The 18,346-nt window shown below is 43.5% G+C and overlaps 1 protein-coding gene across 2 annotated transcripts in view; it reads left to right on the top strand.

The window, feature by feature from the left end:
• Positions 1-16,889, top strand: part of unc5da (unc-5 netrin receptor Da) — a 236,046-nt gene extending 219,157 nt beyond the window's left edge. For both annotated transcript variants that reach the window (XM_061060918.1, XM_061060917.1), the window contains 5 exons: positions 4,123-4,353; positions 8,579-8,728; positions 10,886-11,050; positions 11,320-11,498; positions 15,363-16,889. In XM_061060918.1, coding sequence (XP_060916901.1) covers positions 4,123-4,353; positions 8,579-8,728; positions 10,886-11,050; positions 11,320-11,498; positions 15,363-15,561 — 924 coding nt within the window. In that variant the 3' untranslated portion in view covers positions 15,562-16,889. The remainder of the gene's footprint in view (positions 1-4,122; positions 4,354-8,578; positions 8,729-10,885; positions 11,051-11,319; positions 11,499-15,362) is intronic.
• Positions 16,890-18,346: the final 1,457 nt, after the last annotated feature.

Raw genomic sequence — 18,346 nt, 5'->3', positions numbered from 1 at the left:
TTAAAAGCAGCATATGACTATATCATATTACTATATGATCAGACATTAAGGAAACATGTTGAAGTGCTGGCTTCTCTGACAACGATGCAGCAGCCAGTATGTCCTCCTTCTAACTTTAGATTCTGCTCCTGAATGCTCTGGATTTGTTTGGACCAGAGAAGGTAGGCGCTTTTAAAGCTGACCCCCCACACGGCCGTTTTGGACGCCCCTCGGTTTGCCAGATATGAGAGCAGTTATCAGGTCAACAGGTGTTGCAGCGATGGAAGCGGGTCAAGAGAAGTGGTTCAGATAGAAGTGATTGTACCCGACCTAAAAAGCCTCTGATGTTTCTAATAAGCTCCACGAGCAGAAACGTGCTCAAACTAGGATCAATATTGGAGATGCTTTTGAAAAATGGAGAGAGGTTAGAACACAGAAAGGTTTACAGACCCATGCAGAGCTGGATAAACACTGAAGCTTCAGAGTCCACCACATGGTGACCTGTGTGAGCATCGACTCTAGAGAGGGGGGAGACACAGCTCTCTATGAAGTTTAGAATTTAGACTGCAGTACCCATTTTAAACACTGACACAGAGCAGAAGGGGGGGATCATTAGTAAATGGCTTGATTCACAGGGCTTACAAATAAAGTACAACACTGTCAGCTCTGCTCTGCATCAGTAACACGGTTTCATCACAGAAGGTAGTTCTAATAAGAATGATGTCCCTGCACCTGTTACATAACGAGATTGAAAAATGAACCTTTTTTTAGACAGTTTTCCATCAAATACTGCTCGTCACTGTAAAAAAAACAACTGTGAAATTCACAGTAATTATCTGGCAGCAATTGACAAGTAACTTACTGTGAAAAAGAAAAGTAGGTGATGTCCATTCTCAAACCTCAGTGTGAGGTCAAAAAACGGCAAGTGTTTGCTTTCTAAAAGATTCAGGACTCCGTGTCTATAAATACAGTGTATAAGGCTATTTTTGCGACGGCTGCTGTGAGCTTTTCTTCTCTCTCTCTCTGTAAAATAACACCTCTGCAAAGTCCTTCAACCCTGCCCTGCAGAGCTACTCCCCGGCCTCACCGAGACTTGTTCAGACATCTTACTTCAATCCAAACCGCCCTCTCATCCATTATCTCTCACCGCGGCTGCACCAGTCCACACATCTAAGATGCTCTTTTAATATTTAACTAACCTCATCAAGAAGCTTTGGTGACCCCCGAGTCGTCGAGGTTTGTGTGACCTTGGAGGGCTTCGTGGTCTTCCTCCCAGCCCGGTCCCTTCACTCTGCGTGACATTTACACAAGATGTAATTTGCCAGCAGCCGTGTTGCACAAAAGGGAGCTATCAAAAGACTGTCACTGATGGGGGACTATATGCCAAAAGGAAAGAGGAGAAAAGGGAAGGAGACGGACAGAGAGGAGATGTTCTCTGAGAAAATGTAACGCTGTGACCCGTCCCTGTCAGCGCCGAATAATGAGCCCTTTATCTTAGGAAGGATGCTCACTCAAAACCTAATCTCTGGAATTAGTAATATAATGGGAGATGGAGGTCTTTCTCCTACTCTGTCTTCGTCTTCGTCCCCCCTTTTCCCTCGCTCCGTCTCCCTTCTCAGTTCCATCCCCATTACAGCTCGCACTCGGAGTCTGACTCCATCATTCCTCCCCAGACGCCCCGGCGGGGATGAGCTATGTCGTGGAGATCCTTCATGTCCGCCGCAGCGCTAATGGGGCAGGTTTAAGGAATCCGTGGGCCACTAAATTACCCCCACATTGCTTTTTTATGGCCTCAGCCAGGCCATATGCAGAGGGGGAGCCGCGGGTCACAGTTCTGTCTCGGGAGGTGATTTAGGGCGGATTGAGCGCGGGATGATGAGCAATTGGCCATCGGATACGACTTCACCCCGCTAATCCGTTTTGTCAGTGTTACTGTATCCCCATCTGTTTAGTGAGATGTGCGATTATTCATCTGGCTCGCGTTCAGCTTCACACATTTCCTGAAAGTGTGTGTGTGTGTGTGTGTGTGTGTGTGTGTGTGTGTGTGTGTGTGTGTGTGTGAGGGACACTTTCTAGTTTACTGTCTGTGTCTTAGTAGTATCTACTCAGTTCATAAATTTACAGTCAAATTACATCACCGTTGTCTTTCCTTTTCGGTTTCTTTCAAACAGGAAATGTTCTTGTTAGATGACACAGGATTAACATGCAGCTGAAGTAGTTTTCATATTTGAATTTCTTAAATGGACGCCGACATATTCGTCATTTGGAGCCAGAATCTGTGCAGCGGTTATCAGCTGTTGGAGCCAGGATTTAAGGTGCTCTAACCACGACACACATTTAATTTAAAACTAACAGATTAATTCACCAACGACCCGAGTCTCCGCTCTCTAAACGTTTAGTCGGTCGCGTGATTTAAGAGTAAACAAACATGATGGGCGAGCTAACTGTGGCTAGCTGTTAGCTGCTTCATCCATTACGGTAAACATCTCGGTCCAACTTCTTCCCTCTCCAGTTGGATTGTGGTGCTTAACAGGACACATTGTATAAACACACGTATTGTTGCCACAAATCAACAAGTTGCTCCTCCATTTATGACGTCCATCTAACTTTACGCTTTGCGTTTCCTGTCGTTGCCATGGTAATGTATGTTTGTTGTGCTTCCTGCTTCAGGCAGCTTGCCTCCCTGTTGTTCCAGTCCATGTGACAGTTTGCAGAGTCCGTGCTCTGCCGTCCTCTGTGTTCTCCCCACACAACAGGATTTCTAATCGTACATATTGAACTTTTTTTTTTTAATATTTACGATTTCAAACCAGGAGCGACCCTGATCGTCACATCAGGGACAGTAACACACCTCACGCCACAGGAGAATCTGCCAGGATCATCTTTGAAACAGTCAGATAATCGGGCCTTTTCTCACTTTGGTCAGTTGAGGGGGAATCAGGCCCAAAATCGGCCCAGTTATCTTGTAGGGTGTTACCCCTCTTTGCCAATAAAATCGCTAAAGATCCCTCAGGTCGGTACAGTCCAAAGCAAATCAGATGCTTGTGTCGGTTTGAGGCAGACACTGTTTGTGTTTGTTACGTTCCTCCTCTACTCTGCTCATGAATATTCTCCTCTGATGCACACAGCACCGTAGGAGCATCACTTGTCAACAGAGTTGTCATTTCTTTAGCATCAAATAACTCATCCACAACCACTTCTCCGAGAAAAAAAAAAAATCAATCGCGGCTGATTCTGCATGACGAGATATAACTTTAATGACAGAAGCCATGTTTGAGAAATACTTATTTGACGTGTAGTTTGGTTTAAAAGTTTGACCCATGACCCATCTGTTAACATGGAGGAGGCGGAGCTTATGACCACAGACTTTAATTACATGGACAAAGCCTGAGTGATGTCACTCGTTGGTCTCTGACGGGCATTTTTGGAAGTCTCTCCATGGCGGTTGCCATATTGGATTTGATGACTGTCAAACTTTCAGTCAACCTGCTGTCAGGGTCGCTAACAGGCGGATCAGCTGCGCTCTTAATTATGCATCAATCATATCCTTCATAAAATCCCCACTGCATTATTGTGTGTTCATTAAGAAAATAACTGTTAAGACCCAAATCATTTTCACACAGGGCGAACGTCAACATGATTTTTTTTTCTGTTGTCGAAACAGAAATTTAAACATCAGGCTTCAAACGGACACTCCTTGAAATGCCGTCTCGTTGCACTTTTGCACTCAGCACCGTAGGTTGCCGCTTGCTTGTGACCTTGTCATGCCGTCCATCCTTTCATCCAGTCGATGAATTCCAAGAGGTTCTTGCCTGGAAAAAGTATTTCAAAGGAGGCACATCATTAAACCCTTGACTCGCATAACAGGAGCTATATGGTTTTCAGCTTTCAGTTTGTGGTTAAGAGCTTTCTCCCTCTGCAGACGAAGTCTTGGCAGTAATGTTTAGAATCATAAATCAGCTTCACTCTGTGTAGCTGGCTGCTGAATCCTCAAACCAAAAATTGAAAACCACTAAAAAGCAAGCCTTCAGACTCTAAACTATTCCCATGATTAAACTCAGAATGAACTATTTATGTCTCAGAACATAAATACAAAACTAAATCCCCCTCTCTTCTCATTTATCGCCCCCCCTCCCCCGACAGGAAGTGATGTCAGTGGACGAGGAGAGCACATCCTGCTACTGCCTGCTGGAGGCCCAGAGGTGCCACGTGCTGCTGGAGCATCCAGGTCGCTACGCCCTGGTGGGGGAGCCGCTGAACCAGGAGGCAGCCAAGCGTCTGAGGCTGGCTGTGTTCGGTAGTCCAGATAACAGCAACTCTCTGGGCTTCACGCTCAGGGTCTACTGTGTGGACGACACGCCGCATGCATTTCAGGTACTGTGTGGAAGGATCAAAACACTAAGAAATGTGAACTTAAAGCTAAAATATTGAAGAACAGCTGTCACTGATATGTATTTTATTTCAAATCAGTATGATATGAATGTCAAAGTGCATGGTTTTATGGATCAATGAAAGACAGGAGACATCCAGCAAACACATTTCTGACAGAAAACATCACTCAACTTTGCAGATTTTAACTTTTTAAGTGGTGTTCATCTCCCTCCACTGGCTCCCAGCTCAGATTCAAAACTCTGCTGCTCGCTTACAAAACAGCTACAAAAACGGCTCCTCCTTCCCTAAAATCTCTCATCCAAGTCTATACTTCCCCCCCCCCACTACGCTCTGCCAATGAAAGGCGTCTGATCCAACCTTCACAACAGGGTCCTAAGTCTCTGACTAGACTCTTCTCCTCTGTCGCCCCCCGGTGGTGGAATGAACTTCCAAACTCCATGTGATCTGCAGAGTCCCTCTGCACCTTTAAGAAAAAGCTAAAGACCCAGCTCTTTCATGAATACCTACTAACTTAATGATGATGGTCTCCATATTATTGATGATGATGATGGTAATGACGATGGTTTTTGTTTGATAACGACGACTTATAAGATGGTTTCTATACTGATTAGAGCTCTCAAGAACTGCCCTCAATGCTGTGCTTTGCCTCTGGTCACTTCCTGTCAGCACCTGTGTGTCCAATCAGACTCAAAGCTGATCGTTTGCTCTTACTGACATTGTTCCCTTTTTTCTAGATCCTTGCTTGTGTTGTTCTTACTCTCTGATGTACGTCGCTTTGGATAAAAGCGTCTGCTAAGTGAATTGTAGATAACATCAGCTGACCAATATTGTCCCACATTGTGATACATTTGTAAACATTCAGCATCATTCAAATTAAACATAAAACATTGAATATTTTTACATTTAAAGATAATTAAACATCAGGTTCTTCAAACACCAGTGCAGAAGCAGAAATCGTAGTCCAATGCCTTGATGAAAAGTTGAAGGATCACTACTTTGACCCGTCCTCCTCTTGAGCTGGTTATGAATATCTGTACCAAATGTCATGGTAATTTATCCTATAGCTGTGCTGACATTTGTCTCAGAATCACAAATGCCAGTGTCATGATGCCACTGGAGGAGCACAAGTCGTAATTTAAAATGTTCATGGCAATCTTTTCTATACGTCTCGAGACTCCTCAGCCTGGAGGGAGATGGCGGACAGATTGGCTGACTAACTGGGCCTCCAACAGAATCTGAATAATAGGATCTAAATATGTGATAGAAGAATTTTTAATTGGAAGGGTTTTGGTTGATGCGGCTGGTGTATTTTTGCCTGAAAGAATTGCTGTCTGAGGTTTTTTTTTTGCTTCACTGAAGATCTGCCTGCTCGGTAACATTGCCACTGGGAGATGCTTGATGACTAGCAGACAAAGAGGGACTTTTAATTACAAAGACAACAGATGCTCCAAGGTTGCTTCCCTGCCCTTTCTTTGCGTAATTTAATTTGCTCTCTGTTAATTAAACATGTTTTGGTTTTTTTTGCATTGCATTCCACATGACAAGCGTTTGAACACGTTAAAATGAGACACATCCTCAGAAGCAGCGTGGGTTCATCTGATCGTGCTCTGCTAAAAAAGTTTGGCCTCGTTCTTGGCCTTGTGAGTGCACCTCCGCCAGCGTTTCTTGTCCCCTATGATAATTGAAGCTCCCATATTGTCCTCGTTATCTCCTTTCATGTCGTCAGTCTGTGAAACCTAAAGAGCGGCTTTAAATGATATGCAGCTCAGAAAACGTCTTATTTATCTGAAACTGGCGTCAGTAAAAACCCTCTGCCTGAATCTTTAAGGCCCCCCTCCCCACGTGCCCACTTTCTTCTGATTGGCCAGCTCTCTGGAAGCCCTCTGTGGGGCAGAACGCTGCAGGGCTGCTCACCAGTGATGGGAGAAGAGAGTCTATGTAAGAGGTTTCACCGGCTTATGTAGAGGCTTAAAGCCGTCTTGTGAAATCAGGGAACTATATTTACTGTCTATAGTTGAAAACATCCACTTTCTTCTGATTGGCAGAACGCTGCAGGGCTGCCAGGTGAGGGCTGCTCTCCAGTGCCCATAGAAGAGAGTCTATGTAAAGTAGTTTCACCGGCTAACTGTATGTAGAGTCTTGAAGACGCCTCATGAAATTCTTGGTTTCATATCGAGGAGCTATCGAGTGATTTGCAAAACAAGCCGTTCAGCGCCCTCAGCATCATAGATCAACTTTCAACGGACACACAGTTTTTTTTTGGGGGGGGGGGGATCTACCTGTCTAGCCACTGACCCCTCATCACTTGTGGCTTCAGAGAAATTGGACGTAGTCGATCCACTCCTCCTCTCCGTCCGTCAGACATGAATGTTTGTTCATTCGTTCCCCTTTTGGGTTAGCTTTTTGTTTGTGCTCCATACGGCAATTAATTTCCCCTGTGAGCTTAAGCAAGAATTGATCAGGTTCAAGACAGCCTGTGTGCTTTGCATCCTCCGCCCCCCATCCCCCCCCCCCCTCTGTGTGTTCTAAGACAGGATGAGCACCATGCATACTCTAACCCCTCCCCTGCAGCCCCATGATACACAAAATGTAAACACAAACATGCACACAGATGTTATTGTTCTCCATAGATCCGATAATATTACAATGTCACCAGGCAGGAAAGCCAAAAGTAAAATATTGACAGAAGACTTAGTTTTGATTTTTATTTTCCCTCTGCTCATGTGTACACCCAATATGTCCGCCTAACGCTTCTGGCTGCTCTCTTTATCCAATTTCTCGGCTCCGGCAGAGTCGGTTTTGTCACTCCTGCAGTCAGTCGGTTTGATCTTGCTTTGTGTCTGGTCACGAGTTGTGAGCAGCGTTCACTCCTGTGGGGGCCACAGTGGAGCGTTTCAACTTTTGGGGGTTTCAATCACACTAGATGAATTCTGAAGCTTTAAAAAAAAAAAAAGACCCACAATGCACCACACTGTTTGTATTGTTTGTAAAGAGTTGAGTTTTTTTTTGTTTTTTTTTACTTCATAGTCACAGGGTTCCTCAAAATGTGCAAAGAGCACTGGCAGATAAAAATCATCTCCCCGGGGTGCCAGCTGTGCAAAGACCGTTTCTAACAGCTTGTAGAGGCTATTCTGTGTTTTATTGTTTGTTTGTTTTTGTTTCTGTGTTTATAATTCATCTGTAGTGTTTTTATTTATGCTCTTAAGTAACTGCAATTGTAAACGTTGATGTTTTTAAAAAAAAATGTGCCGAATAAATAAAGTGGATTGGATGGGATTTGAAATCGAGCGAGGGCTGACTTCAATAAATTAATTTTCCTTTTCAGTCGTGTTGTAGTACTCCAAACCAGTCTTGATCTCAGGACCGGTCTCGAGACCCCTTTATGAAGGCCTTGTCTCGGCCTCAGACTGGGCGGACTCTGGATTTTAAATCAGGACCGTATTAAGACCACCACTGATTTTTCCGGGTCATTACTGTGATTAGAAGGAAAACGCCTTTTTCTAAAAGAACAGATAACTTAAAACAACTCGTAATTAACTCATAATTTCATTTTTATCCCCAAGATTACAGCCACATCCTTCCCTATGTTATGGTCTAAGTCAGTGACACGCCGCCTGAACACAAGATGGTGATTTTTCAGTGATAGAGTGAAACTAGTTTTTCAGAACGAATGGGTTCATTGCAACAGAATTTTTAAGAAAAGAGCTGCAACTGTTGATTATTTTCTCAACGATGGAGCTCCATTTTCTTTAAAATTGATCGAGCTCTGGGTCCATCATTGGCAATAACACATTGCCCATTACCAATGTTCTTATTATAAACATGATCAACAGTTCAAAACCTGATCTCAGATTATTCTCACATAAAACGGAGAATCCCAAATTGTGAAAAACGCCTGAAATTTGTTTTTGAGAATTACCTCAGGAGGCAGCAGATTGTCTTGACTAAGGATTGTGATTTTCTGTGGAATAACATAAACTTGTTGTTCATTCCTGTGTTTTTATGAATCAACAGAACCATTTGATCGCTCACTAAAAGTCATGAGATGTACCTGTGAGTCCTGACTTGTTACACCTGGAGTCTATCAGCCTCCTTTTCTTTACTCCCGTACACCTCACCCACTCCTCTTGAGAAAAAAAACAAAAAAACAACAACCCCCGCATCTCTCCTCTCTCATCTCTCCTCTCTCATCTCTCCTCTCCATCAGGAGGTTGCAGTGGGCGAGCGCAGCAGGGGTGGACGGCTGCTGGAAGAGCCCAAAATGATGCTGTTCCGGGGAAACACGTTCAGCCTCCAGGTGTCCATCCAGGACGTCCCGCAGTTACTCTGGAGCATCAAGCCTTTCACCACCTGCCAGGTACGCAGCATGTAACTGTGAGTGTGTGTCATTTTAAGTGTGAAGGAATGTAACGCAGCCACCATATGTGCAATCCCACTTCTAATTTTAGCCCAGCTCCATTAGATTTGCGGCTTTACTTTCCAGCCTCCTCTTTCAAATAAATATTTGCTGTCTGCAGAGTGAGGCAGGGATAGAGATACCACTGAGGCCTGGTTACACACATAGGCGGGTACTTTTTTTTTTTTAACACACGCTAAATTCTCAAAAATCATCCACTCCATCTTCGTCCTTGATATGCAAAAAAAATATTCTCGCCATTCCTCTGCAACGATCATTTCATTTACAAAGTCGTCCAATCAGGTGTCTCTGCTCGTCAGCATAGTGGGAGAGTAAGTGTGTCTGTATGTGTGAGTGTGTAAAAAGTCCTGTTAGCAACGTTCGCACCAGTTAGCACCTAATCTTGTGTCAACAAAAGTGACAGCGTCGGGCGCACAGCGTGATGTTTCAAGAACGTCGACACATAAACACCATTAAAAAACTGTAAAAGATGTTTTGCAAAAAGAGAAACTACGGTAGATGTTAATTTAAGAGACCTGACTTATTTTCTTTTTCCTATATTACAGTTACTCTTCAATAAAGCAAAAGCGATTTAATGAAGAAAAAAAAAATCCGACCATGCAATCTTTTTAATTTGTTTAATCGGCAGAATCCTTGATCACCAAAATAATCGCTGACTGCAGCCCTACAGTCGTGTGTATCCGCCCCTTTGTCCAAATATGGTCACTCTGTGCATAAAACCAAGGTAGCGACTTCCAAAAATGTTTTTTTTTAAAAATGGTAGTTTACAAACCAAAGTGTGACGTCGCCATGGCTACGTCCACTTCTTCTTTTCTAGTCTGCAGGATAGTTTCTCCATTACAGCGCGCTCGCTCTCTCTCTCTCCTCTCCCAGTTTCCCGTTCACTTACTTGGTCACATCAAAGCTGCCGCAGAGGACAGTAGCAAGGGCACAGCAGGAGATCACTGAGGCTAGCTATCTCACCCACACACACACACACACACACACACACACACACCCCTTACAATATTAATTATGACTACCAGGCACACACACACACACACACACACACACACACACACAGTTTCCTAAGGGTCCGCATGCTGCATGTTCAGCTCTGCCCTATGATGTTTAGCCCAGCAGAGACATCCTATTAGCAGAATTAGCCCACCATAGCGCCGCCGGAAAAACAACAAAGAGTTTTATTTCTAAGTGGGAGGAGCTAAAATGTGAAGTTGAGGGTCCTACAGGAGGAGTAAGATGACTGTAGGCTTCCAGTCAGACTCCACTTTTACCTCTAAGAGGCTTTTACAAGTAGCCGTCCTTCTGTCTGATGGATCTGGAGAGGGGATGATTCATCTGTAAAACATTGGCTTTGACCCGTTCTCACTGCGCCACTGTCTGGGTCACGCGGTGGTTAGAAATGAGAGTCAAAAATTGGCCTTTCAGATTCCATTTTTTGTAATTCCTCAGCGGCCACTTTTAGGGGAAAGTGCAGAGCAGATTGGGTGAATTAAAGCATCTCTGTCCTAATTCCATAATCTCGTTAGTGTTCCTCATCTAGCAGATTAACTAGACTAATTAAGAGTATATGTGTTCTGAAAAGAGGAAACAACAAGCTAATCATCTGATAAATATGACATGGACGTTTTTTAATTTAAAGCTGTGAGCTCTTGAATTATCTTCAGGGGAAGATTTTTTTGTATTTCTGCTATAAATGTGTTGGCTTTAGTCTAATATGTTTGAGCTAATGAGGGCATGTCAGAGCAGCAATGTTGGGTGTCAGGCTACATAAAGATAAAGTATGTTCATTATTTCCCAGTAAGTGAAATAAACGCCTTATTTAATTATTTTTTTCTCCGACTGATTCCGGCTGTTTTACATGTTAACAGGGCTCTAAATGTTTCTTTCTAATGGGCGAACTGCTTGATGAGGTAACACCATTGATTTGCTAAAGAGGCCCCCTCATTCAATCTTAATTAATCATGTAAACAGCAAAGTGGGTGGCAAAACAAGGATTGAAGCAAACCAAACGTCTTTAGCGGGGGCTTAATGTCTCTTCTGTCTAATCCTTTCATCGTTCTCCCTGTCCTCCCTCGCCTCCTCCTCCCTCTGCAGGAGTTCTCCTTTTCTCAGGTGTGGGCCAGTAACCAGCGTCCCCTGCAGTGTGCCTTCTCTCTGGAGCGCTACAGCCACTCCTCGTCGCAGCTCTCCTGCAAGATCAGCGTCCGGCAGGTCAAAGGCGAGGAGCAGATTCTCCAGGTCTACACGTCTGTGGTGGAGGTGAGGTGGTGCGGAGGGGGGGGGAAAACAGATATTACGTGTGCTTGCCGCGTGGGCAGTCATGCGGCTTGGTAATAGCTCCCTTTTTTATTACACTGAATAACTCCTGATTTGATTCAAGAGCTCGCTTAATGAGCCTCTCGGGGAGCTATTTTCCATGTATAGATTGCGAAATAGTCTCGATAAGTCCTTGTCCTTGTCTTCATATTGAGATTTTCAGCTGCAGTGTGAAAAAAAAATCATCCTCTCTATCTTATCTTTGCTACCAGAATGAAAAGGGAGTGGTGCCCTTTTTCACACAGTCAGACTGCACCATCACCTCTCAGACGGGGTCAAGGGCCTTTAAAATCCCCCTGTCCATCCGTCAGCGGATCAGCGCCACCTTTGACACCGCTAATGCCAAGGGGAAGGACTGGCAGCTCTTGGCTCAAAAGCTGCACATTGACAGGTATGAGTTACAGCAGTCTGAAATCCAAAATACCATTCTGTATAATACACTGTTGTCCTTTGCTTACTGCTGAGTCATATTCAGCTGCAGTAGCTTGCATGAACACAGCTGGTGTATTTTTTTCAGGTGTAATCAGATTTATTTCCTGCTGTGGGTGAATCAAAGTCTCTGATTTACTGCATGATATAATGTCTTTTAATCTATTTGGCGAATGTTTATTTTATTATTATTATTTTATTTATTTTACGTATTTTACAGGCGGGGAAGAGGAACACGTTGAAGCATTTCACCCGATGCAGCACTGACAGTACAGGGTAGCTTCAGTATGTGCCAAAGAACAGCACAGTAAGGCCAGAAGAACTTGTCCTGTCTGAACTTTTTGAGAGATTTTTTAACAACCCATATGCTTTTTGACTCTCATATTCAGTCTCCTGCTAACAGCTAACATGGTGGATTTTTTTGTGGGAGGTTTTGCTTAAGTGTGGGTCCAATAAAAGGCTAGTTAGCTAGCTTATCCTGTTTTTCAACATACATCCAAATTAGTGGGAGGAAACCTGGCACTCCAAGCATGAAAAATGTCAAAATGAGGAAAGAAATACTTTAGCATAGCTAGCATACTATTAGCATGGCTTAAAGCCCAGCTTAGAGTTTGTCTTATAGCATATTATATAGCATGGCTTATAGCATGGCTTAAAGCTCGGCTTCAAGCTCGGTTTAGAGCTCGGTTTAGAGCTTGGCTTATAGCTTGGTTTAGAGCTCGACTTATAGCATGGCTTAGAGTTTGGTTTATAGCAGGGCTTATAGCATGGCTTAGAGCTCGGTTTAGAGTTTGGCTTAGAGCATGGTTTATAGCAGGGCTTAGAGCTCGGTTTAGAGTTTGGCTTAGAGCATGGTTTATAGCTTGACTTGTAGCATGGCTTATAGCTTGGCTTAGGGCTTGGCTAAGAGCAGGGTTTATAGAGCATGGCTTAGAGTTTGGTTTATAGCAGGGCTTATAGCATGGCTTAGAGCTTAGCTTGTAGCATGACTTATATCTTGCCTTATATCTTGCCTTATAGCATGGTTTATAGCAGGGCTTATAGCATGGTTTAGAGTTTGGCTTATAGCATGGTTTAGAGTTTGGCTTATAGCATGGCTTAGAGCTTAGCTTGTAGCATGACTTATATCTTGCCTTATATCTTGCCTTATAGCATGGTTTATAGCAGGGCTTATAGCATGGTTTAGAGTTTGGCTTATAGCATGGTTTAGAGTTTGGCTTATAGCTCGGCTTAGAACATGGCTTATAACTTGGTTAGTTAAAAAACATTATCAGATGCTTCAGAACCTTATGGGATGGTGATGACATCTTCAGGTGTCCGTCAAACCCTTACTAAGGGGGGAAACTGAGCCATGGCTGGGAAAAAGTCAGTAGAGAAAAGTCAGGCAGGATGAAGTCCATCATTAGGAATTAGTGGTTGTCATAGAGGTGTCTTGCTCCAGTGGAGTCTATGCATTGCTAATAATGAACACACCTCACCGGAGATTATCCTTACTTATTGCTGAGTCGTCTGTTAGTCACACGAGCTCATAAATATGACCCTGTATGTTTGTTTTGTTCTGGTGTTGTCACAGAATAATGACTGGAAAGCAGAAAATGCTGCATGTTCAGGTCCCTCCAGTATGTAAACGTTGTCCCACTTTGAATACTATTTTTAATCTAGAATTTAGGCACCGTGTCAGCCCTAATCTTCCATCACCAACCAGCCTTCAGTAACACGCCACACTGCTGATTTCATTATAGATCTAGAAACACATGCACACAGAGAGAGAGGGAGAGGGCTGCAGCACAGTCAGAATAACTGGAGAGAAAAATGCCGTGTTTTGCAGAAATCTGAAGGAAGGTCTCAGACCGCTGACAGGCCAGCCTCTGGCAAGAAAATATGTTCGTGTTAGCACTCTTCATTAGCAGAATCTCTGCATGTGTTCCCGGCTTCAACCCCGGCTAAACTCTCCAGAGGTTGTGCCAGGTCAGTATTTGCATAGGCAGAGCGAGGTTGTCTTGGTATGAGCTGATCTCTATTTGTGCTTCAGAGGAGAAGTCAATAATCGAACGCTGATGGCCTTGAAGACTCTGTGCAGTCGAGCTCTGGAGGGAGAGAAGTGCTAAGTGCGAGCGTCCTCCTCTTTCTTGCCAGTTGGAGGAACATGAGAGGGGGAAAGTTGACTAAGAAACTGTGACAGAAACTATGTGATTAAGGAGTTTCACTTAAAGCGAAGTCTGAGAAACAAACATCTGTGACCGAGGAAGAGGAAAGGATTTCAGAGTTTCTCTTTTTTTTTTTTTCAGCAAAGTCGAACACTCCAAAAAAGCATGTAATGGGAATGTCTCTTCCTGCTTAAGCTGATTTTGTAATTATTTCTTTGAATGTGTGGAAAGTGCTCCATATAGAGAAGAGGAAGTGAGAGAGAGAGAGAGAGAGAGAGAGGAGAAGGGGACAAAGGAAACCCCATTGTAATGAAACAGTGCACTCTGTTGGATGGCTAATATAACAGCAGCAGAGGAGGAAAGTCTGTTCATGAAATCTTGCTTGAGCTTGTTTTTCCAATGCAGTAAAGCATTTGTTCAGACTACATCCTGCTTACACATCAACTATACTATCTTTAACTCCATGACCAGCCGGTTTAGATCATCTTTGCAGACTTTTAAAGGCAGCTTTATTTAGTTTATTATATTTGTATTCTTCATGTAAACGTCGCTCTGTACAACAACTTGCAGAGATACTTCCCTCTTTGTCTCTGACCCGTTAAGAGCTGAAGATTCAGGAATTATTATGTGAAAACGTTCTTCCTGTAGAGGTGCAACATCACGCGAACCTCATAACACTTATTTACATGAGTGTGCATGAAAATGGCTTAAAGGGGCACTCAAACTTTTTTTTTGTCACATTGGGAAACAACAACAGTCACATCTTTGGTTGTGTGTTGTGTTCACTGCATTTGCACAAAAAATGCTCCCTCTGCATTAATCGCACATTTACAACTCTGATCCCTTTGTTGCACATATTCACCTCTACGTCCCGGCAACAAGGGTTACATCTGGTTTCCTTATCTAGTTTTTTTAATTTAAGATTTACTGTATGAAGGCCTTGCTTATTAGTTTTGTTTGAAATTTGACAGGTTGTTTTTGCAGTGTGATAGAATACGATAATAATAATAATTTATACTTTATTGATAAAAAAGGGGAAATTCATTTTTTGCACTCTGTCTAGTAAACATGCTACACACACATGCACAAACAGGATCCTATGGACATGCACTAATGGAGAGGACTCAGAGTGAGGGGGCTGCCCACAGTGGGCGCTCCTGGGCTGGTGGCTCCAGACAGGCTCTGGTTACAAACATGAAACCTCACAGACTGAAGAAATCAGATCTGTATCACACAGACGGTCGGAAAAAAAAAATACAGAAATCTGATGATTCAATCGTTTCAAATTCCCTCTTAACTTTAAAATTCACAATAGCAAACATCGTTCAGAACAGCCGCAGTTGTTATCTCTTTGAAATCGTTGAGCCCAAACAAAGAGCGAAGAATTTGAAATGTGTGAAGCGTTATGTTTTTTTTTTTCTTGAGTTTGATCCAGACTAAAACGCAGGGATGACTCGGCCTCTGCTGCTTTGATTTTGTAAAAAAAAAAAAAAAAAATGTTGTAAATCTCTCTTGAATCTCTCCCTTGTGGGAGTGTGGAAGTGCCAAAAAAATGCTGAGTCACCTTAAGTTCCCCTGATCATGACCGTATTATCATAATCACTGTGTTCCTGAACCCTCTGATCTATCTCCTTGATCTCCTCTAATCCGATATCACATTTTTCCCCCCCGGCCCGTAGGAACCTGTGCTACTTCGCCTGTCAGGAGAGCCCGTCGTCAGTGATCCTGAGTCTGTGGGAAGTCCAGCACCAGGACTCGGGGGACCTGGACTCTCTGGCCAGTGCCCTTGAAGAAATCAGCAGGGTCCAGTCCCCGAGGACGGACGCTCTGGGCTGCGGCAGAGAGGAGCGGGACTCTGAGTTCTCTAAACTTGGGTAAGGTCAGGTCTGCGTCAGATCAGATAAAGATGAACCTTTACTGCATGAACACTGACGATCAGGCGTGCTAGCTCATCGACGACCGACGTGGAGGTTGGGACTCCGTTTTTGGACTGTTACTAATGCGACGCCTCTGCTAGACCCGAACAGCGCGGTTGTATGGAAGAGTTGGGGATCAAATGCCGAAGGACTACAGTGGTTGTGAGAGGCACCAGGAAAACATTTTTAGAGAGATTTAAGTGTCCCACACTCGTCTTTGATTGGGGAAATGTCAACTCCTGACACGAGGATTAACAAATATGAGGACTGTCAGCGTGTGTTTTCAGACGGGCTGCCAATCCAGCTGGTGATGCGACCTTCCCGGGATCGGATGTGCCGACGCTCGCCCTCAAACAGTCATCTGGGCTGTCAAAATGTTTAGTGTAACGTCACTATGTTGTCATTCATTTTCCAGATCTCCTAATGCTTCTTTTTTCTTTTTTTTCTGCACCGTGTCTCTAATGTTGCTGCTGGAGATAGAAAAGAGGAGAAAAAAAAATGGAAAGTGAGGAATGTTTGCATTATTGACTTTGTAAAGAAGGTAACTACTTCCGTACTTTTGTGATTAGTTACGATGATTGTTCACTCTGATAAGCATTTAAAAAGATCTGATGATGTCTACATGCGGAATAAAAGAAGGACAGGATGTGAAAAAGGTTTGTTGAGACCAAAAGTGAAGCACATTTTGCACGATACGATACAAGACGATACGATATTGCCTCCACATTAGCATTACTAAATAAAAAAATCTATAAAAGCAAAACAAGTATCCACATGTAAGCAGAGGAGGAGAGACCAATTAAAACCACAAACAACATGCAGTATACTGCAACATTACCCATGGATCAGGGGCTCCAGTGACCTAGTGGTTGGTGTGCACGCCCCATGTACGGAGGCTGTAGTCCTCCAAGTGGACAGCCTGGGTTTGAATCCGACCTGTGGCTCCTTTCCCGCATGTCATTCCCCCCTCTCGCTCTCTCTCTCTCTCTCTCTCTCTCCCTGATTTCTAAATGTATCTGCCCTATCTCTAAATAAAGGCATAAAAAGTCCAATAATAAACAACGACCCATGAATCATGCAAATTCCTGTCACTCAAATATTCTGTTAGGCCCAATGAAAAGCGCTGCACGTCCGTCCTGTCTCCATGACAACAGTCTGTTGACAACGGCTGCTGTCTGAGCGATACTGATCCGTTACTTTTTACTGCATGTTTTTACTCCAGCAGACTCAGAGCGAGGAGGATGTGGGTACAAGACACGATCTGTAGGTGGCAAAAATACCGGGAATATCATACATACACACGGAAAAAGAGCGCTGGTGACATCATCAGCGCCTTTCTAAAAAAGTTGAAAGATTTTCAACTTGAGCACATCGGAGCGGAAAAAGACGCTGGGCTCTGGGCTTTTTCTCCAGGCGGCCGCATGCTGCTGCAAACGCTCCTCAGTGAAAACAATTTAAAAAAAGAAGCTGCTGCTCAGAAAGAAACGCTAGGTAGACAGTAAGGTTTCTTAAACTTAGAATAAGAAATAAGCATGATGCTGTGCTGCTAAAGCCCATCAGGTTGAGATTCTCCCTGCATAGGAATTGGTGCAAGCCTGGCAAATAATGAATATTTTACTTCTAGGGTGAAGGTATTTCAGCATCCTTTCGACCAATATATCACTAAAAAAGTAAAAGCAAAATCTGTTTAGTTTGGGTTCACACTGCAGTAGTATTAAAACGGTTGTTGGCCGACGTGTGATTTTTTAGATATGGTGAAACTGCTACCCGGCTGAGACTGAGGGGCGGGCGCTCTGCAGCTAAAATCAAACGGTTGTAGTACAGTAGACGTCCGTTTAAGATACTCTGGTACCAAACTGGAAGAAGCTGGAAGCATCAGTAAAGTAAATCCACACAGAGTCCCCTGAGAAGGTTGTGAAATTCACTGAGCCGTGTGCATGTCTATTTTGGAAAGTTTGTTTTTTCTACGTACCATTAAGGGGGAATACTTGCAAATGAACAAAAATGGTCCCACAGGCAAACTCACCGGATTAATAAAGGCAAAATGGTGCTTCACTTTGGTCTGAACACAGCTACTTCAAAACGGTTTTGAGAATGCGACAAGGTATGGATGACATGGACGATCATTTTAAGAAACATGGTCATATCGAAGGCATTAGCAGAACACTATGTCAAAGCAAAAGGCTGTTTGATGAGAAGTTACTGTAATGTAAAATGCAATGTACCTGACGATGCAGTCACAGGTGCACATCCCTTTATGTCTAGTGATCAACTTCTGGTTCTTTCGAAAAGGAAAACTTACCGTCTCGCTTTGTGATCAGTGACTTTAGAAGCAGTCCGACAGTGAGAACATTATATACACTGCAAACTGTTGGTTAAGTGGTGTGTACTTTGAAGACCCTCTGGGACTTATTTCTTCTTGATTTTTTTGGATTTTTTTAAATTTTTGACTTTTTTGATGTGTGGCTTTGCTGAGGCTGCCTTTTTTCTTTCTGTTTTATTTTGGGATCACACGGATCATCGGGGGTACTCGGGCATCATAATTTGGAGACCACTTGGCCGACTCTCGCTCCCCACTCCTCTGTCTTTATCTTCTCCGGGGCAGAGCCAGCATCCACTTCAACAAAGATACCCTCATGATCAGGAGGATCCCTCCATTCAGCTGCTCCACCTGCCCCCCCCGAAACATAATAAAAGTGACTTTGTGTTGAACTCTTGTGTTGGCTCTCTCTTTTCATCTTCTCAAT

The sequence above is a fragment of the Labrus mixtus genome, chromosome 17 (assembly GCF_963584025.1).
Source record: "Labrus mixtus chromosome 17, fLabMix1.1, whole genome shotgun sequence".
In the NCBI taxonomy this organism is placed as follows: domain Eukaryota; kingdom Metazoa; phylum Chordata; class Actinopteri; order Labriformes; family Labridae; genus Labrus; species Labrus mixtus.
Note: the sequence above shows the minus strand (reverse complement) of the source record. Positions and strands in the feature narration are given on the sequence as shown.